This window comes from Caretta caretta, chromosome 3 (genome assembly GCF_965140235.1).
Source record: "Caretta caretta isolate rCarCar2 chromosome 3, rCarCar1.hap1, whole genome shotgun sequence".
Classification (NCBI taxonomy): Eukaryota; Metazoa; Chordata; order Testudines; family Cheloniidae; genus Caretta; species Caretta caretta.
In genome coordinates, this window is record NC_134208.1 from 40,316,730 (window position 1) to 40,344,419 (window position 27,690).

The following is a 27,690-nucleotide window of genomic DNA, read 5'->3' on the forward strand; positions in this document are numbered from 1 at the left end:
GATGTATATGTAATTAAACTAAGGTTAAATACAGTAGCAACGTATATTATTTATCCTTCATGATAGGGAAAAGAGCTTGAAGCACTTGAACAAACAGAGTGATGGATATTCACCTAGATATACTTTATTGTTCTTTTTCTTCCCCAGACTCAAGCCTCGACAAGACAGTCATAAATCAGAATTCTCATCTTCTAGTCAGATCAACCACAAGGCAACTATCACAGAAAAGAGGAAGAGGAATAATGGATATAGAGATTTTCAGGGTCTTAGGGCTGACCCTGCTACATTCCAAAGCTGAAACTCTTTTTCATTTTAATATGTAACTATTTCAATTTATAAAACAGAACAGGTTGTGTTTAAATTCTCAACCTAGAGGCTTGATATTCCATTTTACCATGACTGAATTTTGTGTAGTAAAATGTCTTTTCTAGGGCTATCCCTGCTCCTATTTTTTATGCCTGATGATGTTGTATCTTCCCTCTTTAAAATCAATGGCATTCCATAAGCTTCAGTGAACACTGGATCAGGCAATAAAAAACTATACAGGCCAAATAAATCGAGATGAATGAAAGTGGGATTAGCAGCAGGACCCATCAATTCAGGAGGCAATATCTCAGAAGGCAAATTGACCTGCAGGAATACATTAGCTAGTTCCTGTCTGACCTTGCAGCAGAATAAACCTAGAAAACTCTACAATCCAATTACCATTGATATTGTACCCAAATACAATTAATCTCTTGTCATTATACTATTGTTGCACTTCTAAAGGAACTAAATTAGATTTAATGCCTAAACTGATGGCAGCACTCCATACACTAGGATCACAGTAAAAGGATATGAATGAGAACATTTTACAGATATTATTCAAGAAAGAGTGTCACTATAATTATTTTGATACATGCCCACAGCATCCTGTGTTTCACTTTAAATGATCACATTTTATGATTCTAGGAGCTATAAAGCAAGCATATAAATACACATTTTCAAAGAATCATGCATACACACAGACGCACGTGTGAGGGCACATATTCCTCTGTGCACATGGGATTGTATTTATTTTCATACACTCCTAAACACACCTGAACAGGCTAAGAATTCAAACAGAACTTTGTGTAGTCAAGGTCTGGAATTTTGTGTAGATTGTCCGGGATTTTGAGAAAAGCTTCTATGGCTTTCCAACCCAATTTTTCCTGTCTGGGTAACTGCAGCTCACAGTAACATCTCAACACTTTTTGCAACTCCTGAAAGGAATACTGAAGGAGGAACTTGGGCACAATGACGTAACCAAAGAGGGGATTAGTGGCATGAACCCTCTGTGACAGATATGGCAATTTCGAAATTGCTATATCCTGGACAAACCTTATTGAATTAATTCAATAAAGTTAAAGTTTAAGTATCTTATGAGTTCACAGTATTAACAATTAAAATGTTTACGTATTATTGTGGGATTTTATGTAGCATCTCTAAGGAGGAGATCTGAATAAGCTAAACTCTGGAACTCCTGGGGGAGTTCTGTGCCAAAAAAAATTCTGCACACAATATTTTAAAATTCTGCAAAATTCTGCATATTTTATTTGTCAAAATAAAACTACACAATCACTCCAGTTTCAATTATTTTGGTAATTTATTTCAAAATATCTGTAAGCAACTACGTCTGTAACAATACAGACACAAAAAAAATTCCCCCAGGAGAAGTTAAAGAAACTGCTATGACAACCCAGTTCCTGTTTCTCTGTCCCCTTCAATCCAGAGCCCAGATGGGGGGCCAGATGTAGGACACTCCCCCCCGCCCCCACCCAGCTCAGACACTCACACTCCCTACCTTTCCAGACCCCAGGGATCCAGAGGGAAAAACAGCCTGATGCTGTGTCCCAGGCTTGTGTAGAGTTTCCTGCACACTGCCTCCTTCCTTCAGGGCATGCCAGGATGTGCAGCTGCCCAGAATCCTCCAGCTCGCTCCTCCTCTACCAGAAAAGTGTCTATTTGCAAGCTGGGCGCTGCCAGATCCAGCTAAGGTGACCAGATGTCCCAATTTTATAGGGACAGTCCCGATTTTGGGGGCCTTTTCTTATATAGGCACCTATTATCCCTCACCCTGGTCCCGATTTTTTACACTTGCTATCTGGTCACCCTAGGTCCAGCGGCCCCTTGTGGTGGCCAGCAGCTCTGCAGCCCATTTCTGGGGATGGGGGAAGAAATTCTGCACAGAACAAGAATTTCTGCACAAATTCTGTATTGTGCAGCGGCACAGAATTCCCCCACGAGCAGAAATATTATGAGCTTCAAAAGGGACCACTTGAAACAATGTGAACTTTTAAAGTTAAGCTGGTTTCCCAGGAAATTTCCAGAGGGAGGTGAATGCAAATGTAAACCCTTTGGTTACACAAGAACTCAGCCTTTTGAAGCTTTGCCCAGAGGTTCCTTCTGGAGCTGTGAACCTTTTGTCTGCTAATCACCTGTTACAGGAGGACAGATCAAAGACCCAAACTGTTTAAAGCAGTGACTCAGATTCATGGCGAGGCTTGTTCTGAGCCAAGGTGGTTATGAACTTGTAGCCACAGGAAAAAAATCCCAGGGGAGTGGGGAGAGGGGAAAGGAAGGTTGAAGAGTTGTTCACCTGCCAGAGGCCTTGCTGGAGCTGGGCTGATTTTTCGTAAACTTATTAACATGTGTGTAGGTTCTTTTATTGTTTTCAATACTTTTTCTCTGTAATGCTTTCATCTTAAGAATAGATGTGCTTGCTTAGAAAGAGCTGTATGGAAACTTAACTCTGGGCAGTCATACTGTATATTGCCTCTGAGGAATGAAGGCAAAGCAGGCCTGCTGAAGCAAGCTTTCTTGATGAGGAATTCACAGAGTAAACAGGAAACTCTGCAACCTAGAAATATCCTGGTCAAGAGGGAGAGAGACATGTGTATCTGCTCAGTAGAGGTGAAAACTGGGGAGCCGGGAGTCTAAAGTGGATGCACTTGCTGGATCACAGAGGGGAAATACAGTTGCCCTAAACTGTGACACCCACTATGAAGTCTTGTTTACTACTGGCATAAATTCCAAATAAAACAATCGGCACAACGGAAAATGATGAAGTAGGAAATAAAATGGGAATTAAGCCAAAAGGGAATTGTTTCCTCAATTTGAACTGCTTTGATCTGGATGGTGGAGATAGACAGAGTCTGGCCTGGGTAAATTATTCTTAAGGGCTTGCTGCAACAGAGAAAATCTTTTCTGCATATGTAATTGTCTTAATTTCAGAAGTTGTGTTATGTTGCCGTTAGTAGGGGCACCAGCAGTATATTATAACAAAAGAATTATCTAGCTATAACATCAACAGATATGTTTACAAAGCAACATTATAGCCACTGATATGAAGAATCAGCCATCCATTAATAGGAGTGTTAACACCCAATAGTGAACCTTCACCTGGGGCCCAGTTCTGATCACTGTCACACTAATTTTACACTTCAAGAGTCACTACTGGGATATAACTGAGACCAGAATCAGGTCCAAGATATTTATTCTAATCTATATTTTATTATTTATTATTATTTTATATTATACATCTATATTATTTATGTTTATAGTTTATAATATAATTTATATTATTTATCATTCTATTGTATTATAATCATATCATTATAATATAAATTTATTATAATTTATATTATATATATTTTATTATTTATATTTATTTATTTATTATAGTTTATTCTATATTTTCAGACAGATCAAGAAAGAAACAAACTTTCCTGAGCCAGGAAGTTAGAAATGGAAAACAATTAGCACCAGTAAAATGTCACTAGGCAATATGTTGTAATGTGTTAAGAGCTTTGAGACTCTGCTAGCAAGAGAGCATTAAGAGAGTGATATGGGATAGCTTTGTGTCTGCCCTAAGGATCATATCACAGGATGCTGTTAAAATTTCTTAAGCGAAAGTGTTTTACGTATTTCATATTTTTTACAGCCTGTAACTACACCTAGTTAAAAAAAGCCGAGGGAAAAATCCCCACCGTGCAATTATTTAAACTGTTCCTGCTATACTGTCTGAGTCTTCTTTGAGATTTTAGCCTCAATCCCACAAAGATTTATGCATGGATTTAATGTTACTGGTGATGTTTATATGCTTTCATTTCAAACAGGACTACACATGTGCATAAAATTAGGCATATGCGTAAATCTTTGTCGGATTAGTATTAATCTGTTACAATTGCATTTATCAACTATTGTACAAGTGATTAGTCTCTATATTGACTCCTTCTGAACATCTGACGGAGGCATTAGCTAAATCAGAGATTGCCTTCCAATGGTCAGAATAGTCAATGAGTGGTTCTGTGCGAACACTCCTTGCCAAAAGAGGTTGAGAAACTATGTTTGCAATAAAAATTTTGGAGTACTGGAAAAAGTAAGTTTAAACCACAAAAGTGAGCTCAGAACTGGCAAAGTGAAACAGATGTATTAGATATACACATTTATTCACTTAAAATAAAAAGAATGAAAGGATGCTTAAGAAGCGAGAGGCATAAATCAGTAAAGCAGTCATTGCAAAAACTGGAATGCAATGTTTGTACTATCTTTAAAGGTGGAGCTATAATACCATTGTACGTTTTACACTTCATTATTATAAAATATATTGGTATCCAATATGCACAAATATTTCTTCAATTAGACTTTTAAATATTTAAACAGCAGATGAGGAACATAACCACAGTAGTCCAGGACTGGTATCATAATGAAGATGGTTTGATAGTTAAAGCATAGGGCATTGAGATGACTCACAGGCCTGTGCTCTAATCAGTAGACGATCTTTATCATCCCATGTTTTACTCTCAAGTCATTTAAGTGCCTCATTTTCTCCACTTATAAAATGTTAGTGCCACACAAGCATGGGGATTCCTAATTCACTCATGCTTGTGAAATGTGGAAAAGGGGCATGTGTGTACACCTGTCTGTGTAAGGGATGTGAAAGGAGACCAAGTTAAAGGGGTCAGCAGAAATTTTTCATCGAGTCCTTGAAACTTAGGACAAGAAATTTTAACTATATGCACTGCAAAGTAGAAACCCAGTAACCTGTCATATGATGATTGTGTTATTAAAATAAAATCTTAAAAAACAAATTAATAAGCTTTTTATTCAGAATATAAGTCTGATTTAATACAAAGAAAAAAGTGCACAATTTAAATTTGGTTCTCAAATAGCTTCCTACAAGGGAAGATCAGCCACCTTAAAAGGCAATTAGAAGAAGAGAAATGGCTTAGCAAAATTGGTTTTTATTTTTAAATCCTAACAGAATTTTAATAAAATAAGCTTGCTAGCGTATATTTTGTTTTTACAAATGGATTTTAATGAGAAATACTTCTGTACTGTCCACAGTCTTTATACGGAGAAAAATCACCTTAAACTTTTTTTTTTTGGTGATGTCACATTTCCAGGGTAATGTATGTGTTTGACCCCTCGTTCCTTCTCTCTGAGGGCACCTCTTTCAAGTGACAAGCTCATGCTTGCCCTTCTTTCTCTGTAGGGAAATCCCATGATTCGCTCTATTCTGAGCTTAGGTCTCCACATTACAGCATCTCTTAGGTCTCCACATTACATGCAGGTTACTCTGCAGGTGTTTTGGCCGTGCTACAGACTTCCCTCCCGGACTGAGAACAGCATGAAAATGTAGTAGCAGAGAAAAGCTTGTTCAACACAAAGTATTACATACTTACCTCTAGGAACATACCAATCAAAGAAAAAAAGGGTTAAAACAACAAACACTGAAGATTAGCATTTCCCTCAAGATTTAGGCAGGCCTGACTTACGCTTGGTACCCTCCTCCTAGGGAACACGGCTGTGTCTGCACTACAGAGACTATACTAGCATAGCTACATTAGCCTAGCTGTGCCAGCATAGCGCCCAAGTGTGTAAATGCAACCTACACCAACAGAAGAACTTTCTTTGAACTCCTCCCCACAGCCTACACCTCCTCGAACTAATTAGCTAGTTGACGGACACATTCTTCTGCGGACTTAACTGTGTCCACACTTGGGGTTAGGCTGGCATAGTTATGTCTGTCAGGGTGTGCTTTTTCACATCACTGACCAATGAAGCTGTGTTGGCCTGACTTTTGAATGACAGAATCATAGGACTGGAAGGGACCTTGAGAGGTCATCTAGTCCAGTCCTCTGTACTCATGGCAGGACTAATCATCATCTAGACCATCCCTGACAGGTGTTTGTCTGACCTGCTCTTTAAAATCTCCAATGATGGAGATTCCACAACCTCCCTAGGCAATTTGTCAGGGTTCTTAAGCACTGGCATAGTTAGGAAGTTTTTCCTCACGTCCAACCTAAACCTCCATTGCTTCTTGTCCTACCCTCAGACCTTAACAACAATTCTTCTCCCTCCTCCCTGTAACAACCTTTTATGTGTTTGAAAACTTATGTCCCCTCTCTGTCTTCTCTTTTCCAGACTAAACAAACCCAATTTTTTCAATCTTCCCTCATAGGTCATGTTTTCTAGATGTTTAATCATTTTTGTTGCTCTTCTCTGGTCTTTCTCCAATTTGTCCACATTTTCCTGAAATGTGGCGCCCAGAACTGGTCACAATATTCCAGTTGAGGCCTAATCAGCATGGAGTAGAGCGGAAGAATTACTTCTCATGTCTTGCTTACAACACTCCTGCTAATACATCCCAGAATGACGTTTGCTTTTTTTGCAACAGTGTTACACTGTTGACTCATATTTAGCTTGTGGTCCACTATGACCCCAAGACCCTTTTCTGCAGTACTCCTTCCTAGGCAGCCATTTCCCATTTTGCATGTGTACAACTGATTGTTCCTTCCTAAATGAAGTACTTTGCATTTGTCCTTATTGAATTTCATCCTGTAGACTAAGTCAAAGATACAGTCTGCTTCTCTCTCCCCAGTGTCTCTCTCCTTCCCCCCATCCCATTTCCCCAGGCTGCTCTTTTAAATTGCTTTCAAGTTCTTTGTTTCCAGACTCCTGCTTGTAGATCCCATGAGGTTAGAAGCTGGGATTTTCACACACTGCACCTCCACAGGTCAGCCAGAGTCCTGATTCCATACTGGGGGAGATACTAATTCTTTTGAAGTTTATCTCCCTTGTCCATTTGAGTATCAGCAACTGGGTGAGCTTCAGCCATTGCTTGGTTGCTGTGTACATGTGGAGAACTCCAGCAGGAATTAACCCTTAGAGTACATCTTCACTGCACAGCTAACCTGAGCTCTTTCTTCATATGTGGCACCTGAGCTACAAAAGAAGGAGCTAGTCAAATTCTACCCTTAGTTACATCTCTGCAACTTCATTAACATCTGTGGCATTGCAAAGATGTTACCAAGTGCAGAATATGGCCCTTTAATTCTAAAATAGAAAGTCAGCCCATGTGGACACATATCTTAAGAAAAGGCACTTCTTTTTGTTGCAAAACAGCGACACCCACTGGCAGCAAGAGTTAAATACCTGGGTACTCCAGTTAGGTTTTACTTGATAATTGTGTTGTTAACATATCTTTCTTAAAGAAAATGTATTATAGAAACTGTCATTTAGAGCAATTCCTTACCTGCTGCATCACCACTACTCTCTGAGTGTTCAGCATTTGTGGGACTATCTGTTCTTGGATTACCTGGGACGTAGCTATCCGGAGGGAGACTTACTGTGTATAACCTTGGAAGAAGGATTTCATTTTCTCCACCTGTAAGGCAGAAACAAAGTGTCTGTCTATTGATTTTTGCATAGATTTGCTCATACAAGTTTTTCACCTGTGCATAGACACAATGGCAATAGGACATCTAGGAAAACCGATCAAAAAGACAGAGCATTTCAAACAAGGAGAATTATTAAATTATTTTGTAAACAACTGGAATAAACAAACTATGGAGGTTAAATTCTGTGGTTGCTACAGAACAATTAAGGAGGATCCTGAAGTTATTCTGAAATTTGTTGTCCCTATTTTCAGAGCTTTCCTTCTTCTAAGCTTTGGAAGAAGTGTCCCCCAAAATGAGCCATTTAAGTTATATATTTTTTAAACTGCCTTATTTCCTCCTCCTTTGAATGAAATGAACACTTTTTCTATTAAGTGTTTATTAAAAAATGGATGGGGAGTAATAAATTCTTTCCCATCAGCAGAGACCATAATGAAGCAATAAGAAGAAGTGGGGTTCTACTGCCCCTGTTTGGAGAGACTTCTCAGATGTGGCTTTTGCTGTGGCTCTGAAAGGTTCATAGAGAATCTGAAAAGCACCACCTGGCTAGGTCTGAATAGTTCCGTTCACAGTGGCAGTCTGGATGTGGTTCAGCTCTGTGCAGAGTTCTGTGAGAGGAGAGTGCCCAGCAAGTCGCTGTTCACCATTTACATATCTTTTAGAGGAAAGATTCATTGTGGTGATGTTGGCAGCACCTCTTAAAGTAGTCATTTTAGAGAATGGAAAGGCTAGCTTTGTTCAGCAGCTCAGAAGAGCAGAGGACTAAAGGGACTTGGAAATGGGTGAGAGTGAGAAGCTGAGGCATATTTGTTCTGGCATAGGAAGATGAGATCCGAGCAAGTTGAGCCAAGAGATATAACCACTAGATAGCCATTGAAAAATAACCACACAGATGTGGGTCAGTAACCATACAACTTCCCTGAGCTTCAATTGGAGGAAGCCATTCCATTTCAACACACCAAGGGCTAGACTATGGCATTTGTCCAAATGCCAAATTTGGAGTGACTACAGGAGGAATTGTACAGAGGGTGGACTATCCTTCCCCGAGGTCCAGGAGGCTTGGGAAGCCTGCACATGTCGCACCATTGTTCTGAATGGTGCAATGTGTTCTCTCTGTAGCCAGCTATCTCTGCAAACTGTGAAGGGCAGAACCATGGCTCTACTTCTCTGTCCTTTTGGGGTGATTTGTGCCCTTAGGGGTAAGAGAAGGATCAGACTATATGACCCTGAAATGCAGACACTGACAACGTGGTTGTCAGGCGCAGGGGATTTGGATAAGAGGTACCTCTTCTCCCTGATCCCAGTACTAAACTGCAGCAGCAGTGCTGTCGCTATTGTTATGCAATGATGGCATTTTAGCTATTTGGATATCTAGAAAAGGCACACATTGCTGAGGATGAACTTTTCCAAGATCAAATTGCTTTGACCAGGGATGGACAACCTTAGCCTGAGAAGGAGGCAGAATTTACCAATGTACATTGCCAAAGAGCCACACTAATATGTCAGCAGCTCCCCATCAGCTCCCCGCAACTCCAGTGCCTCCTGCCTGCCAGAAGCCCCACCAATCAGTGTCTCCCGCTTCCTCCCCATGCCTCCAGCAATCAGCTGTTATGCAGTGGGCAGGAGGCTGTGGTGGGGAGGGGAGAAGAGTGAGGACATGGCAGGCTTGGGGGAAGGGCTGGAGTGGGGGCAGGGCCTGGGGCGGGGCAGTAAGCAGTTTAGCAGTAAGTTTAGCAGTAAGTTTAGCAGTAAGCACCCCCCGCCAAATCACACTGGAAAGTTAGCATCTATAGCTCCAGCCCCGGAGTCAGAGCCTATGCAAGGAGCCGCATATCAACCTATGAAGAGCTGCATGCGGCTCCGGAGCTACAAGTTTGGCCACCCCTGGATTAGGATATCAACCAGGTCAGCTGTTGGTTAGCCTGAAAGGCAAGTACACAGATCGTTGAACCACACAGTTGGTCATGTCTCATATAAAATACTCTTTAAAAACAATGAAAGAAACTTCAACATAATTTGTGGCGCTACATCTCAGCAATAAGGACATTTCAGAGAGTTCAGGGTTTCAGAAAAGCTGTATCACAATTCCATGCATCATTAGGATGTACCCATTAATTTCTGACAGCGTGTTGGAAAATCATTTACTTTTTTGAGCAAGCCAGAAAATTTGACAGATGCTGATTAAAATCTTTTCATTTTAAAGGCTAACAAAGGAAAACAAAGAAATAATAAGATAGAAAATATAAACTAATTAATTATACACTCTGGAAAAAACAGCCACCAAAATTAATTTTAAAACTATTCTTCAATAAATTCATTTCATTACGCTGATGCCAAAACCTTGAATGGCCAGTACCTGGGGCTGATTTTTCTCCACCAGTGTTGATTAATGATGAAGTGTTAATCAGTGCTAGAATTAAAAGACAAGGACATCTGAATGTCCGTAAATGTGTTTACTCTATTGAACAATATCAACGTTTGCTAATTTTTCAGTGCAATATTCTTGGATACTTTGGATTTGATTCCTACAAAAAAATGTTTACTCAAAACATTAAACACAATTTGCAAGGTCATTTTCAATTTAAATCTTTTGACTCCAGAGTGCCACTATGTAATGATAAGATTTCAGCATTTATAGTTTGGATAGATATGCAAGAAGAAAGAGAAACATGTCTAATGGTTGAAGAAATTCCATTGAGTTAATTGTGATGACAGCTACTGCCTCATATTGATTTAAAGTAAACTGCAGCACCAATGCTACAGGAATCTCAAACGTTTCTAGGAAAAGGTGTTTACACAAAATATGCTTTTTTGTGAAGATGTATCACCAAATTCTCTGCAGGACAGCAATAATTTCTGTGACAAGGTAGACAAGTGATTAATTCAATGGGTAATTTTAAATACTTTGAAAAAAATTACCATATGTTTACTTGAGTTGTGTTTAAATTTGTACTCCTCAATCAAAAGTCTAGGGCAGTGTTTACCAAACTTCAGGGAAAGCTCCTGGCAGGCCCAGACAGTTTGTTTACCTGCTGCATCCGCAGGTTCGGCCGACTGCAGCTCCCACTGGCCGCAGTTAGCTGTGCCCGACCAATGGGGGCTGCAGGAAGCGGTGCAGGCCGAGGGACGTACTGGTTGCCGCTTCCAGCGGCCTCCATTGGCCGGGCACAGCGAACCCCGGCCAGTGGAAGCCACGATCGGCTGAACCTGCAGACGCGGCAGGTAAACAAATTGGCCGGGCCCAGCAGGGGCTTTCCCTGCACAAGCGGCGTCCCAAGTTTGGGAAACACTGGTCTAGGGCACAGGTATATAGATCTTTTAACATGCACAGTATTTTAGATCTGGTCTACACTAAAAGTTAGGTCGACCCTGGCTATGTCCCTCAGGGTGTGAAAAATCCATACTCCTGAATGACATAGTTAAGTCAACCTAACCCCTGGTGAGACAAAGCTAGGCTATCAAGGAATTCTTCCATTGACCTAGCTACCACCTCTAGAGAAGGTGGATTACCTACGTTGATGGGAGAGCCCTTCCGTTTGAGTAGGCAATGTCTACACTGAAGCACTACAGTGGCGCAGCTGTCGCTGTGCTGCTGTAGGATTTCAAGTGCAGACAAACCCTCAGTCTTTGCTAACATTGTATAGGTATATCACCCTTGCCCTTCCTATAGTTCCCTAAATCATTCACTACACTCCTAGCATCTGTAGCAACTGAGGCAGAGATCCTACAGACAATAGCCTCATTCAGTGAACAACCCTGATTTCTCAGTGTACACCATCCCTCCTGTTCACAGAATGAAGCAAGGGTCCCCTGGAAAAATATAGGCTTTAGTTACATGACCACAGACTGTTCCATAATGCACATACACAATAGTGCAGAATTCATTTGTTAGACAATGTACAGGATAAAAACTAATTATATATAACACAGCAAAAATTAAGGTTGCAAAGTCAAGCACTCATAAGTAGGGCCCTACCAAATTCACAGCCATGAAAAATGCATCACCTACTGAAATCTGGTCTCCTCCCGTGAAATCTGGTTTTACCCTATACTATACAGATTCACAGGGTGGGAGGTAACTGTGATTCCCCCTCCTGCCCCAACTCCTTTTTGGGTCAGGATCCCTACAATTACACCACCATGAAATTTCAGCTTTAAATAGCTGAAATAATGAAATTTACAATTTTAAAAATCCTATGACCATGAAATTGACCAAAATGGACCCTGAATTTGGTAGGGCCCTACTCATAAGGCAGGAAGTGCTAGAATTAAAGGCTGCACAGGCAGAATTAAAGACTGTAACATCGCAACCTTAATCACATGATTACATACTATTTTTTCCACAAGATCAGCATCTCCTTCAATGCACAGAACTTGCTCTCAGGATCAGTCAGAGTTGTGTGGTAAATGAGGCTGCTGTCTGAAGCCTCTGCCTCATTTGTTGCAGAAATTGGAAGGTTTGTAGTGAATGAAGCAGAAGACTGCAGAAAGAGAACGGAGGTTAAGGCTGTTGAATACTATCCTGGAGAACCGGCCTCTAACCCTGTCTCTGCCAAAGAACTCTCATCTGATGCTAGTCGAGTCCCATGAACAAAACTTTTCACAGGTGGTCACTAACTGCGTACACCTAATTTTATGCTTGTCCAGCCTGATCGGATCTGATCTGCAGAAGTGCTGAGCACTCACAACTACATCTGACGTCAATAGGAGCTGTGCTTTGCAAACATGAAGTGTTATAATGCTAAGTACTCTGAAAAGTCAGGTTGGTCTTAGGCATCTCATCTCAAGGTACCCAAAATCAGTGGACAATTTTAGCCTTAATCTCCCTGTGCCTTAGTTCCCCACTTGTAAAATGGGGATAATACTTCATCTCACAGGGATGCGGTGAAGATAAATTAATGTTTGAGAAGCAGTCAGGTATCATATTGATGAGTGCCATAAAACAGCCCATGAGAATATTACTAATTCTGGCTTCATAGCAGGATTTGAATAGTGTGCAGTAAATAAAGCATGAGGTTACGCACTGAACAATGTTCAAAACACAATATTTAATAGCAGCTCATTCAGTGAGCGTTGTCCATTCTGTACACTGAATGAAGCAGAGGTCCCGTGAAACAAAATAGTATGTGGACATAGGATTAAAGACTATCATAACACATATGCACAAGAGGGTCAAATTCAGGTTGCACAGACAACCTTAATTCTAACATTTCCTAGCCCTTGAGTGCTTAATTTTACAAACTTAATGTTCTTTTAACATAGTTTTTTTTGTTTTTGGTTTGGGGTGGTTTTTTTGGGAGGTGTGTGTATAATTTCCTAGGTTTTTAAAAAAAGCAAACTGAAAAGACAAATTCCATATGTAGCATCATATTGACACTCACAAGGTTCAAAAGCATATTTCACCTCTTCTAAGGGATAGTGTCTAATTCCTTTCACATTTATGTTAATAGAAAACTCATTTCCTTCAACAAAAGCAAAAATCAGGTGTAATGAGATCTGAAACACAAAGGGTCTATAAAATATGTCATGGCCCATTTTCCCCCCCATATATCATCGGGGAGAAATAACAGAAAATGTGAAAACGGTAGAGGTGTTTAATGACTTCTTTGTTTCGGTTTTCACCAAGAAGATTGGTGGTGTTTGCACATCTAACAGTGAAAATGAGGTAGGATCAGAAGAGGCTAAAATAGGGAAAGAACAAGTTAAAATTTACTTAGACAAATTACATGTCTTCAAGTTACCAGGACTTGATGAAATGCATCCTAGAATACTCAAGGAGATGACTGAGGAGATATCTGAGCCATTAGCCATTATCTTTGAAAAGTCATGGAAGACGGGAGAGATTCCAGAAGCCTGGAAAAGGGCAAATATAGTGGCAATCTATAAAAAGAGAAATAAAGAGAACCCGGGGAATTACAGACCAGTCAGCTTAACTTCTGTACCTGGAAAGATAATGGAGCAAATAATTAAGCAATCAATTTGCAATCACTAGAACAGGGGTTCCCAAACTCGGTTCACGGCTTGTTCAGGGTAAGCCCCTGGTGGGCCGCAAGACGCTTTGTTTACCTGAGCGTCTGCAGGTATGGCCGCTCGCAGCCAATGAGAGCTGTGGGAAGAGGTGAGGGCCAGACCACTGCTTCCTGCAGCTCCCATTGGCTGGGAACTGCGAACCGTGGCCGCTAGGAGCTGTAAGCCACTAGCCATCACCTTCAGCCCCCAACTAAAACCTCTCCAACGCATCATCAAGGATCTACAACCTATCCTGAAGGACGACCCATCACTCTCACAAATCCTGGGAGACAGGCCAGTCCTTGCCTACAGACAGCCCCCCAACCTGAAGCAAATACTCACCAGCAACCACACACCACACAACAAAAACACTAACCCAGGAACCTATCCTTGCAACAAAGCCCGTTGCCAACTGTGTCCACATATCTATTCAGGGGACACCCCCATCATAGGGCCTAATCACATCAGCCACACTATCAGAGGCTCGTTCACCTGCACATCTACCAATGTGATATAAGCCATCATGTGCCAGCAATGCCCCTCTGCCATGTACATTGGTCAAACTGGACAGTCTCTACGTAAAAGAATAAAAGGACACAAATCAGATGTCAAGAATTATAACATTCATAAACCAATCGGAGAACACTTCAGTCTCTCTGGTCACTCGATTACAGACCTAAAAGTCGCAATATTACAACAAAAAGACTTCAAAAACAGACTTCAACAAGAGACAGATGAATTGGAATTAATTTGCAAACTGGATATAATTAACTTAGGTTTGAATAGAGACTGGGAGTGGATAGGTCATTTCCCCATGTTTATTCCCCCCCTCCCCCCAAGCCCACACTGTTCCTCAGACGTTCTTGTTAACTGCTGGAAATTGCCCACCTTGATTATCACTACAAAAGCTTTTCTTCCCCCCGCTCTCCTGCTGGTAATACCTCATCTTAAGTGATCACTCTCCTTACAGTGTGTAGGATAACACACATTTTTTCATGTTCTGTGTGTATATAAATCTCCTCACTGTACTTTCCACTGAATGCATCCGACGAAGTGAGCTGTAGCTCACAAAAGCTTATGCTCAAATGAATTGGTTAGTCTCTAAGGTTCCACACGTACTCCTTTTCTTTTTTCAGGTAAACAAAGCATCTCGTGGCCCACCAGAGGCTTACCCTAAACAAGCCGTGAATCAAGTTTGGGAACCCCTGATCTAGAAGATAATAAGGTGGTAAGTGACAGTCAGCATGGATTTGTCAAAAACAAATTGTGTCTAACCAACCTGACAGCTTTCTTTGACAGGGTAACAAGCCTTGTGGATGTGGGGGTGGGGGGGAAGTGGTAGACGTGGTAATATCTTGACTTTAGTAAAGCTTTTGATACTGTCTCGCATGACCTTCTCATAAGCAAACTAGGGAAATGCAACCTAGATGGAGCTATTATAAGGTGGGTGCAAAACTGTTTGGAAAACAGTGCCGAGAGAGTAGTTATCAGTGGTTCACAGTCATGCTGGAAGGACATGAGTAGGGTCCCGCAGGGATCAGTTCTGGGTCCAGTTCTGTTCAATATCTTCATCAATGATTTAGATAATGGCATAGAGAGTACACTTATAAAGAACAATCGGTTGCACACATGCAAAATGGGAAATAACTGCCTAGGAAGGAGTGCTGTGGAAAGGGATTTGGGGGTCATAGTGGACTAGAAGCTAAATTTGAGTCAACAGCATAAGGCTGTTGCAAAAAAAGCAAACATCATTCTGAGATGTATTAGCAGGAGTGTTGTAAGCAAGACATGAGAAGTAATTCTTCCGCTCTACTCCATGCTGATTAGGCCTCAACTGGAGTATTATGTCCAGTTCTGGGCACCAAATTTCAGGAAAATGTGGACAAATTGGAGAAAGACCAGAGAAGAGCAACAAAAATGATTAAAGATCCAGAAAACATGACCTATGAGGGAAGATTGAAAAAACTGGGTTTGTTTAGTCTGGAAAAGAGAAGACTGAGAGGACACATGATAACAGTTTTCAAACACATAAAAGGTTGTTACAGGGAGGAGGGAGAAGAATTGTTCTTCTTAACCATGAGGATAGGAAAAGAAGCAATGGGCTTAAATTGCAGCAAAGGAGGTTTAGGTTAGGAAAAACTTCCTGTCAGGGTGGTTAAGCACTGGAATAAATTGCCGAGGGAGGTTGTGGAATCTCCATCATTGAAGATTTTAAAGAGCAAGTCAGACAAACACCTGTCAGGGATGGTCTAGATAATACTTAGTCCTGCCATGAGTGCAGGGGACTGGACTAGATGACCTCTAGAGGTCCCTTCCAGTCCCATGATTTGATGATTTCTTAATTATCTTTTAAAAATGTATTTTCTTATACTAACCAGTGATCTCTTAAATTACTTCTAATATGTTGCCTCTCATTTCAAATAAATTTCTACAAAAAAATAAATCATGCTCCTAACCTGACTTTTCTATTAAACTGTCGTACTTAACACAAAGCTGGGCATATGATCCTTATATAAAATTGAGTTTAGAGCAAAAGCATATTGTCAACACACGTCTGTTTAGCTATAATAAACTGAAGGGGTCACACAAAGGCCCTAAATTAGTGACTTTTTATTCCTCTTAAGGAATCAAAAGGTATAAGGACATGAAGCAAATTCTACTCCTTCCCACTTCTCTTACATAATTACTTTTACATTTTCAGGCAGGCTTACAAGTAGTCAGAGGAACTTCTCCCTGTCTTCTTACGGAGGAAAAAAAGAACCAGCACTGTCATGTGTCTCTCCTTTCCTCCATTCCATGCATTTGCCTGCAGTAAGTTTGACCAGGACCATTCAGGCCAGGACATCACCATTTAGAAGATCAGCTTAAAGACATGCTTCTAGGCTACTGAGTTTCCTAACAGACTCCCTATGGATTAATCCAAACTATAAGTTTGAGCAAAAGGATTCATTTAGAACAGTCAACCTTTGAATCTATTAACCTAGATAAGTTTACCTAATGGAAAATTTAAATTTTCAGACTTAAACATTTGGTGTGTTAATGTAAGCACAGAGTACTTGTTTATTTGAAGAAGATAATAATTGGGGAAAAAATGCAGCAATCTATAAATTTACCTCTTCACTCCTTTAGCATTTAATATGTAGCCTACCACTGAAGGCTATTAGGAAGAGAAAACAGAAATCCACTTTGAATTTTTGGAAGACCAGAAACCAATTTAAAGAGAAAGCAAAGTCAGTGACATGGCTGCTTTTAGCAGGGCTGAATTTGGTTAGAAGGGAGTCACAAAAAAGGAAGAAAATCTGGCTCAATGCATAATTCTCATTCTGAAGTATGAAGATAATTTTTTACTGTATACTGGAATTTCTACACCCTTTTAACATTGAAACAAGACAGGATTATAGTACATTTTATTGACTATCAGTTTGAAGATACACAAATCATGACTGAGGGGATCCAGCTACAGATCTTCAGCAAATCCAAAGTCTGATCACCTACAATGATAGGCAACATTATTAGGCCATTAACTGAAATTACGCTATTTTGTAAATACAGTAGCTTAGTCTCCATCAGCTGTTTTATGTAAAAGGATAAAAACAAATTATAGAGTTAAGTATCAAGCTATTTATCATGTACTTTATTGTGTATCAATATAGGCTGTGATGTATTGGCCAATTTCCTGCAATATTTTTGGAAGATCTTATTGAATTAAATTTAAATAGCTGTGGAGTCATTTGTATTACAAACTTTGCATTTATCTATTATTGTGGGATTTTACATAACTTCTCTGGGGGGGAGAAGTGGCCAGTGTATACCTTGGGAAGTGTTCTGAGCTTCAAAAGGAGTATTTTAAACAATGTGCCAGACAAGAAGGAACATGCAGGATAGACAAAATAAAGTTGGTTTCCTAGAAAATACCTAGGGGGAGAGGAATGTAAATTCTCACCATCAGACCCAATCTTTAGAAGCTATGCCCTCAGGAGAGAAGCACTCTCTGGCTGATTACCTACTCAAAGTCTCTGATGATCAAAGTCCTAGACCAGCGGTGGGCAACCGGTTGCCCGTCAGGGTAATCTGCTGGTGGGCCGCCAGGCAGTTTGTTTACATTTGCATGGCCGCCTACAGCTCCCAGTGGCCGCGGTGCGCCATTCCTGGCCAATGAGAGCTTCGGGAACCAGTGTGGGCTGCAGGGACATGCTGGGTGCCGCTTTTCACAGCTCCCATTGGCCGGGAACGGCAAACCACAGCCACTGGGAGCTGCGGGCGGCTGTGCAAATGTAAACAAACTGCCTGACTGCCTGCCACTGAATTACCATGATGGGCTGCGTGTGGCCCGTGGGCCACAGGTTGCCCACCACTGTCCTAGACTGTACAAAAGAAAGGACAACCTATCCATAGGGGTGCTTGTTCTGAGGTAACAGCTGTTATGAACCTGTAACCACAGGAAAAAATCCTTTGTGGGGTTTGAAGAACTGACTTCTACCAGAGCCTTTGTTGGAGTGAGGGGGTGATCTCTGGTAAGCTTATTAGCACGCAGGTTGGTTCTTTTATTTTTTTTAAATATATTTTCTCGTTAATGCTTTCACCTTAAAAATAAATGTGATTGCTTATAAAGAGCTGTAAGGTAACTTAACTGTGGGCAATTACATTGCTACATAGCATCTGGAAGAAAATAAAGCAGGCCTGCTTAGGCAGTTTGCCTTGCTGGGGAACTCACAGGGCAGGCAGGGAACTGTGCTGCTTGGAAAAACCCTGGTCAGAAGGGAAAGAGACATGAGTGTCTGTCCAACAGAGGTGATGGCTGAGGAGCTGGGAGCCTACAGTAGGAGCCCGTGCTGGAGGATGGAGGAGGAATATAGGTTGCTATTGCCCTGAACTGTGACATAGGCAATTATATTTTGTGTTCAGCATTATTTTTTCTGTCAGATGTCTACAGATTTTAGACATATTGGGAGAGCACATAGTGATATTTCCAATATGGCTTTATAAGTAAGTTAGCACTTTGCCAAATATTTCAGCCAGAACTGTAGATCTCATTGGTTGAGTGTTCCTTCCAAAAGTCTAATAATAGAACCCTCTGTCAATCAATGTAATTTTTATAGAATGCAGCAGCTTCAAATCCAAAAGGCCACGTCTATGCTGCAATTTGTTAATTACCTTCAGTGATTAACTGATTATATCATTACTGAGACTTTTTCCTGGAACACTCACAGGAAAAAAAAAAGTTATCCATAACCCTATACAGAGTACAAGTTTGCTCAAAGATTTAGTTTTTAAACTGAATTTTCTTCTAATATCCTTCCTTACTTTGGATAATTGACAAATAATCAGTATAGCAATTAGTTCCTGTTAAGTGCAACAGTGATAGTAAGACACATATTTTGGGAAAACACAATGTATAGTATGCCAAATTCAACACAGATTTACACTTTAAGCAATCCTACTAACTTCAAATAATGGTTTTGTATTGTGGGGGAGGGTAGAAGAGGCAGGCACTTGTGAGAGGACACAATGAGAGGACACAATGTTAAATTTGACCCCAAATGCCATGGTTTTGCCTCTGAAGAGCAGCCACCAGTGGAATGAGCTCTAACTGGACATTTAAGATAACTGACTAGTTTTAAGAAATGGAAATAAAAAGACGCTAACCTAGAAGGCTTTCAATGACTCATCCATCAGATACTCCAACATATCTAATGAAAACAAAGATGACTAGAGGCTAGGCTTCTACCAACTCATCTCCTCAGTCTCTTGAAAAAATGTCCCAGGTGTAAGGTCCAGTTGGTCTTGAATCTGGGCCTGCAAAGCTGATCAGTAGCAAACACCTCCACGCTTCCACCCAATAGCAGCTGTTAACTGGCTCATGCTCCACTACCTACAACCTGCTGCAGACACAGACCGTGCAAAGTCCTGCCTCAGGGGATCCAACAGGCAGCAGCTTCATGCATCCTGATTGGCTCCTGGCCCTATATGAATCCAAAGTGGGTGTTTCAGGAAGTATCCAGGTGACAGCACTGATCTCCTGTAGCTGCCATGACCTGCTTTCCTCTCTTAAATTCCTGGCTTTGACCTCAGCTTGATTTGTACCTTGCCTCTTGATCCAGACCCTGAAACCTGACTGGGATTCGGATTCTCAGAGATTGACTATAAACTCCCCTGCTACTTTCAGGCTCAGGTTTGACCCTGCTCTGACCCTTGGTCCCAACTGCCCTTGTCAGGATCCTGACAGTTTGCCTGGACAACTCTAGTTAGTGGTGAAGGCCTACTCTGAGGGAATATGGAGGTAACGATCCACTCCCTACCAAGAGGCTGCATAGGTTGATTGCTCCCAGAAGGAGCTCCCCATGCTGTGAGCCCAAGTATCACAGCTTGCAACAGAGAACCAAGCTCTGTGCAGGCAATCTACCCAGCTCAATGATGAAAATGTGGGACTGTGGGCCCACCTGGCACAGCATGCCGCAGATGCTATGAGAGCAGGTGGCTCAGCTGTGAGCGAGAATGCTACACTAGGATATGTGCTATGGCCGTGTACCTGGACCCAGAACTCCCAGTCCTCTTCTCAGAACATTTTAATGGAGACTACGAAAAAAATGGGGGGGTGGGAGAGAAAGAAGGTTATTAACCAATGCCAACTGTTGTTTCTGCTTCAACCCCAATACTACCCCATCAATCAAGCAAAAGGAAAACTCGTTACTACCCTCATAATGGGAGATGCATTCGATTGGACCTTGCCCCTGCTTGAACAAGTGACCCTGACGCTCTCCGAGATACTTTCCTCCAGGCATTTCCCGCCATATTTGGGGAGTCCAACCATGCCTGCTCAGCAGAGGCAGCCCTGTGCAAACTCAGTCGGGGCAGGGACTGGCCTCCTCCTATGCTACCCGCTTTTGGCAACTAGTCTCTTACACTGAGTGGAACAAAACAGCTCAGCTCTACCAGCTGCGGTGACGACTATGAAAGGAGATTAAGGATGAGCTAGCTTGTGTGGCTACAACTTGGAACAAGGCATCAAAATGAGGGATTCCATTAAGGTTGCTGGAGCAGGAAACTTCAGCCGTGTCCAGCCATGGTTTATGATGCAGTAAGACAAGGCAGGTTCAGCACCAGGCAAGTGGCCTAGTACTCATATGTGGTGAGGTATGAGATGGAGCTCTCCCTTCTCGCAATCAACCCCCTGTCAGCTGGGGAGCTCAGACCTGGAACATTAGAAATAATAGCCTTAGTGCTTAAGATGTGGTTCTAATTGTGGAATGCTGTTTAGGTGGAGGCGCTGATCAACCTAGATGCCTTCATTGACCTCATCATATGCATCAACAACAGGCAGGGAAGGGGTCCAGGCCACCACACCCCCAGCATCCCTTGGGACCCGTCTCCAAAATGGACTCTGAACCCATGCAGCTGTATATTGTCTGCCGTCATGTGACCCCTAAGGAAAAGGAGTGCTGTTGCCCCATGGGCTGTGTTTCTGCTGTGAAGGATCTGACCACACTCTTAACAAATGCCCATCATGTGCTCTAGCACAACTCAGTTTAGCAAATGACCATCAGGGCCGGCCTTATGGGTGGGCGACTGCCTGGGGTGCCATGGTCGGGGGTGCCAAGGTCAAGAGACCAGGAGCGGGGTATGCCTGGAGTCTGAGGCCGTAGAAGGGAGCTTGGGGCAATAGAAGCAGGGAGAGGGCTAGGGGAGAGGCAACAGAGCTTGGGAGCAATGGGGGGGATGAATGGGGGGGCAGTGCTTAATTTGCAATGACAGAGGTGCCGGAACTCAAGCTGGGTGGCCAGAGAGCAGCGGCTGGTTGAGCACCCAGCTCTGAAGGTAAAGTCGCCACCACCAGCAGTGCAGAAGTAAGGGTGGCATGGTATCGTATTGCTACCCTTATTTCTGTGCTGCTGCTGGCAGCAGTGCTGCCTTCAAAGTTGGGTGGCCAGAGAGCGGCAGATGCCGGCTGGGAGCTCAGGGTGCCAGGGCTATGAACCGCCAAGCCTAGAGGTGCTGATGCTCAGCCCCAGCAAGCCCTAGCACATATTAAGTACTAAAGCAGTGGTCAGGGGTGCCAAGATACAAGTTTGCCCAGGGCGCCATTTTCCCTAAGGCCAGCCCTGATAACCATGCCCAGGCCCGATAGAGTGGGTTGGCCTGAGCAAGCCCCAAGATAGTACCACCCTACTGCTCACCCTACTGTCCTTTTCCTTCTCTACCAGATTTCTTTTCTTTCCTATCTTTCTTCTTTTTCTTTCTGTAATAACAATCTGGCTTAGCCAGCAAAGACTGCATATTTTGCAACACTGTTGTAAGCAAGCGTGTGACCAAAGAAGCAAATAAAGGCAATGTCCTAAATAGCCTGATGCTGGTACAAGTTTCGGAGTCCAGGTCTTGGAGTCGCTAATAAGACTGAGTGCCATGCTTGAGTTCTTCCAGCAGTGAGGCTGCAAGTGATAGCCAACACCAGAGACTAAAGCTGCATTTTCTACCTTTGCAGTTCTTTCCTTTCCCCTTGTACGTGTTGGTCTTGTTTCGCCTTCTAGAAAACAGAATCAAACTAAAAGCAAAAAGAAAAGGAGTACTTGATTAGTCTCTAAGGTGCCACAAGTACTCCTTTTCTTTTTGCGAATACAGACTAACACGGCTGTTACTCTGAAAACTAAAAGCAGCAGCAACAGCCCCGTTCCATCTCAATTAACTTCTTTTCTTTCCCCCAAAAGGCCAGTAGTTACCACATTTAACTCCATCTAAGAGACAGTCAAACAAAGGGCTTTTTTCAGGGAACAAACGAGTTGTTAAAATGAAAGCCTTATTTAATACTTTACATTTCAAATGCTTGAACTGTTTTCCCCTTCTTTTCTCTATCTTTAATAAAACGTTTAAACTATTTTTAATAGTGTGTTTTCTATGGTACTATGCAGGCTGAGGTCTGTGTACCGAACCTTGTTTTAAGCTGTTGTTTGACAGTGACAGGGTTCTGTTATCATCTTTAATTTAGATGGAATACATGAGCCCAAAGAATTAACACAACAGGAGGTCAGAGGGCCAGTTATCCTGAAACCGTAACATATTCTGTTACAGAAGAGACAGACTCAAAGGCAGCAAATGTGCAGGCCCTGTTCTGATATTAAGGCTGAAAAGGCTTTTGAAAGCACTGGTATCCCTACATAGCACAATTTTGCATAAGTCAAAATTAAGGAGTGGCCGGAGGGGGGTTAGAAAAAAATAATCTATTGACACTGAATAAAAGAGGAAGTTACTCACCTTGTGCAGTAACGAGGGTTCTTCGAGATGTGTCTCCCTGTGGATGCTCCACTTCACGTGTCGGAGTGTCCCTGCGCCGCAGATTGGAGATTTTCAGTAGCATTGCTCGGTTGGGACACGCGTGCAGAGTAGTCACCTCGTGGTGCCGTTGGCACCTCATGTAGCACACACATGACCCTGACCCTTTAGTTCCTTCTCTACTGCAGAGCTCGAACGAATTCTGAAGTAGAGGGGAAGAGGGTGGGTAGTGGAGCACTCACAGAGACACACATCTCGAAGAACCCTTGTTACTGCACAAGCTTGAGCAGCTTCCTCTTCTTCTTCGAGTAGCGTCCCGGTGTGTGCTCCACTTCAGGTGTCTGTAGAGCAGTGCCCTACTGTGGATGGTAGGAGCTTTGGTGTCATGCGTGTTGTTGCAGAAAGCATGGTAAGGCCTAGTATAGTATCTGACAGAGCACTGAGTGATGGCATCATGTTTTCCAAAGGTGTGCTCTCAGGCCTGTGTGGTAGCCCTGCATATATCTATTAGAGGGACATTGTTCAGGAAGGCTATAGATGTGGCCATGTCATGCATACAGTGGGATCAGATCCCCAGTGGGGGTTCCTTGTTGCGCAGTCAATAGCAAAGTTGGATACATTTAGATAGTCTCTGGTTGATATAGCGTTCAGCCCTTGGAGTGTTCTGTTGTGGAAATAAAGTCTTGGGGATTTCTGGAACGGTTTGGTTCTGTCTAAATAAAATGTTATGGCTCGTCTGACATCGAGTGTGTGTAGAATGGCCTCTTGTGAGTTCCCATGTGGTTTTAGGTAAAATGGTAACTAATTAATTAAACAAATCTAATTATTTCTAGAGAGAAAAAACAAAAAAAGCAGCACTGCCACTAGGCTCCGTCTGCAGCTGAGGACAGTTGAGAAGGAACTGAAGGGTAGGTTGCACACACCCTGACATGAGGCACCAATGGCACCGTGAGAGGACTGCCACGCACGTGCACCCTGATTGAGCACTGCTACTGAAAAATCTCTGATCTGTGGCACAGTGACGCACTGACACCTGAAGTGGAGCACCCACAGGGACACTACTCAAAGAAGAAACAGGAGTTCCTCATAAAAAAGAATTTATTCAGCCTGTTTCACTCTCGGAAATTCATCATGAATGAAGTTTATACTCTCAAGAGTTTTAATTGTACTTTGGTCAATTATACAGTATTACATGCAGTTCTTGTATGCTACACCATAAGCAGTTTAATTAAACTTAAATAATACTTGTTACGTTTGCTTCCCTTCCCCATTAGTGCTGCTTCAGACTTGAAAAGACAAAAGAATTCAAGTGACTTGTTTCTGCAGGACCTTAAACCACTTCAGTTCCCTTACTCAGTGGTGAAGAAAAAGAAAAAGCCAAGTGGGATGGTGGGCTTTGCAGAGAAGAGAATAATTGAACACTACAGATCTTGTTCTTAGAGTAATTATTTTTCAGCCTCTTCCTCAGCACAGGTCTGCTGCTCAGCACCTCTCAGAATCAATCGGTACCAAATCCCAAATGAGGCTGTTGTGCAGATCAAGGGAGAAAGTGTAGACAATTGTAAGAGAGAACATGATTCTAAGACGCCCTTAGAAATATGCTGTCAAAAGTGAGCAAGCCTACTTTATAGTCTATCTACTTACTTACAAAGCCCCTCCACCACAGGACTGCAGCTCTAAAGACAAAAACCCCCACCCATCAGGTTCCAGCTTTGCAGATTTCAAGAGAAACCATCTTTCCCAATATTTATCCTTGCTATAGCTAGGTCAGGCCTTAACAAAAGTCAGAAGCCAAGAACATTACTTCCATCAGCCAGGAGGTGTAAAGTTTTAATGCAGTCTATTAAAGTGAGTCTCTCGTGCCCATATGAAACAAGTTTCCTAATAAACTTCATGTTGCCAGGCATTTCTTTGATGTGATACAGGTTTTGCAACATGTTATTTAATATGGCATTTGAAAACACTTTGGGAAGCTTGATGGAGAACAATTCTGTCTTTCTGTCTGTACCTGAAGGGGACTAATATCAGCACGGTTCAGTTTTCCAATCATTTCAGCCTATATGACCGTTGTCAAAGAGTGAAGATTTTACCATGACCAATTTTGAATTTGAAAAAGTTGTACAATGTTCTAGACAGGTAGGGATATAAGCACCTTCAAGACCAAAAGATAGCTACCAAAGGCAAAATACTAGTTTCCTGGGTAGACCTAAGAAATAGGAAAAAATAGAACCCCCTAGAAAGGCAGAGAAGGATACAAGTGTTTTTAGATTCAGAAGTGAACTTCTAGTCCCAGTGCCAAACAGCTTTCTTTCTTTTCTTAAAGGGAATAATGACTAGATTGAGCTTGTGAATGATATCTACTCTCCAAGTCATCGGCCACAAAGGACATGAATTTCTCTGAAGTTCTCAATTATTTTGGGCTTTTTCCTGAGCTTTCGTCCCAGAACTTTTGCAGCAACACATGACTAATACTACGCAGTACTACCAATTTGTCACTTTTGGGAGAATTAAAACAAATTTTAAATTGTATCCTATTTAAAACCATACATTATGAAAAGTGTTTTTAACAGTTAGGCAGGTGCTGCCTGAGTGTTTTTAAAAACTAAAACAGTCTTTTACAATGAGTTCCTATTTTTGCATCTTTCCAAAAATAGGGCTCTTACTGTGCTAGTGTTCTTTGTTTATCAAAACACGAGCACTGATATTTATCCCTATCAGAATTCCAACTATCAAGTCATTATTAAAAAGAAAAGGAGTACTTGTGGCATCTTAGAGACGAACAAATTTATTTGAGCATAAGCTTGAAGTGAGCTACAGCTCACTTCATCGGATGCATTCAGTGGAAAATACAGTGGGGAGATTTATATACACAGAGAAAATGAAACAATGGGTGTTACCATACACACTGTAAGGAGAGTGATAGCTTAAGATGAGCTAATACCAGCAGGAGAGCGGGGGGGGGGGGGGGGGGGGGACCTTTTGTAGTGATAATCAAGGTGGGCCATTTCCAGCAGTTGACAAGAACGGGGGAGGAACGGGGGAGGTGGGGAGGGAGGGAGGGATAAACATGGGGAAATAGTTTTACTTTGTGTAATGAGACATCCACTCCCAGTCTCTGTTCAAGCCTAAGTTAATTGTATCCAGTTTGCAAATTAATTCCAATTCAGCAGTCTCTCGTTGGAGTCTGTTTTTGAAGTTTTTTTGTTGAAAAGTGACAATTCTTCAACAAAAAAACTTCAAAAACAGACTCCAACGAGAGACTGCTGAATTGGAATTAATTTGCAAACTGGATACAATTAACTTAGGCTTGAATAGAGACTGGGAGTGGATGTCTCATTACACAAAGTAAAACTATTTCCCCATGTTTATTCCTCCCTCCCTCCCCACCTCCCCCGTTCCTCACACGTTCTTGTCAACTGCTGGAAATGGCCCACCTTGATTATCACTACAAAAGGTCCCCCCCCCCCCCCGCTCTCCTGCTGGTATTAGCTCATTTTAAGCGATCACTCTCCTTACAGTGTGTATGGTAACACCCATTGTTTCATTTTCTCTGTGTATATAAATCTCCCCACTGTATTTTCCACTGAACGCATCCGATGAAGTGAGCTGTAGCTCACAAAAGCTTATGCTCAAATAAATTTGTTCATCTCTAAGGTGCAACAAGTACTCCTTTTCTTTTTGCAAATACAGACTAACACGGCTGCTACTCTGAAACAAGTCATTATTAGGATTTATTGGTCATAAAGTGGGCAAATATCAATGCTTGCACTCCCAGAAAGGGGGATTGTTGTGTTTTGGGCTTTTTTTCTTGCGCATTTAGGAAACTCTAGTCAGAGAAGTTTATTCATAGGCTTTAGAGAGAAACATTTATTCTACGAGAAGGTAATTTTTTAAAAAAAAGAGCCTGTGTTCATGCATGAAGTCTAAAGGAAACACAGCAACAGTCTTCAGAAGAGACAGATTCGTGTCCATGTGAAATTACCTACTATTTTACATAGGAACAAGACATCTTTTTGGAAGGTGTTAGCTTTGAATTGCAGCCTGGTATAAGAAAAGGACTCAGGGCTAGAACGCCTCAGTTCTAATCACAGTTCTGCCATCGACAAAGCGAGATAAATCACTTCTATATGCCTCATGTTTTACCCAGTTGGAGAATGAAGATATTTACTCACAAACATTGTAGGATTCTTTTAAATAGTAGTTAATATCTGTAAAGGACATTGAAGATATAAAGCACTTTAGTCAGTGACCATGCCAAATATTATTTGGAAGTTCCTAATCGAGACTAGAAAAAAAAATTAGGCCGAGATCAACTAACAAATCTGAATGCCTGGTGAGCCATTTCAGTCACCTTTATAGCACTGTTCTCCTCCTCCTCCACACTGCAAGAAGGCCTTGTTGCAGAGACTGAATTCCATGATGGGGGAGGCGGCAGAGATGTGGAAGGCTTCAGGTTGGGGTGGCAAGAGAACAGAATGTTGGAGCAGTGGTGAGGGAGTCTGACTAGTTTGTGTGTGCGTGCATGCGAGAGAGAGAGAATAGAGGGTCAGCAGTAAGCGGCAAACAGTTTCACACATTATAAGGCCAAAAGGGACCATTGTGATCATCCAGTCCAACCTCCTGTATAATATAGGCCATAGGACTTCACTGAATTAATTACTGTTTGAATTAGAGCACATCCTTTACAAAAAAAAAAATCCAACCCTGATTTAAAGAT

At 41.8% G+C, this 27,690-nt stretch overlaps 1 protein-coding gene across 3 annotated transcripts in view; it reads right to left on the reverse strand.

The window, feature by feature from the left end:
- ERICH1 (glutamate rich 1) overlaps nt 1-27,690 on the reverse strand; it is a 114,318-nt gene that overhangs the window by 54,737 nt on the left and 31,891 nt on the right. For all 3 annotated transcript variants that reach the window (XM_075126449.1, XM_048845348.2, XM_075126450.1), the window contains exon 3: nt 7,559-7,690. In XM_075126449.1, coding sequence (XP_074982550.1) covers nt 7,559-7,690 — 132 coding nt within the window. The remainder of the gene's footprint in view (nt 1-7,558; nt 7,691-27,690) is intronic.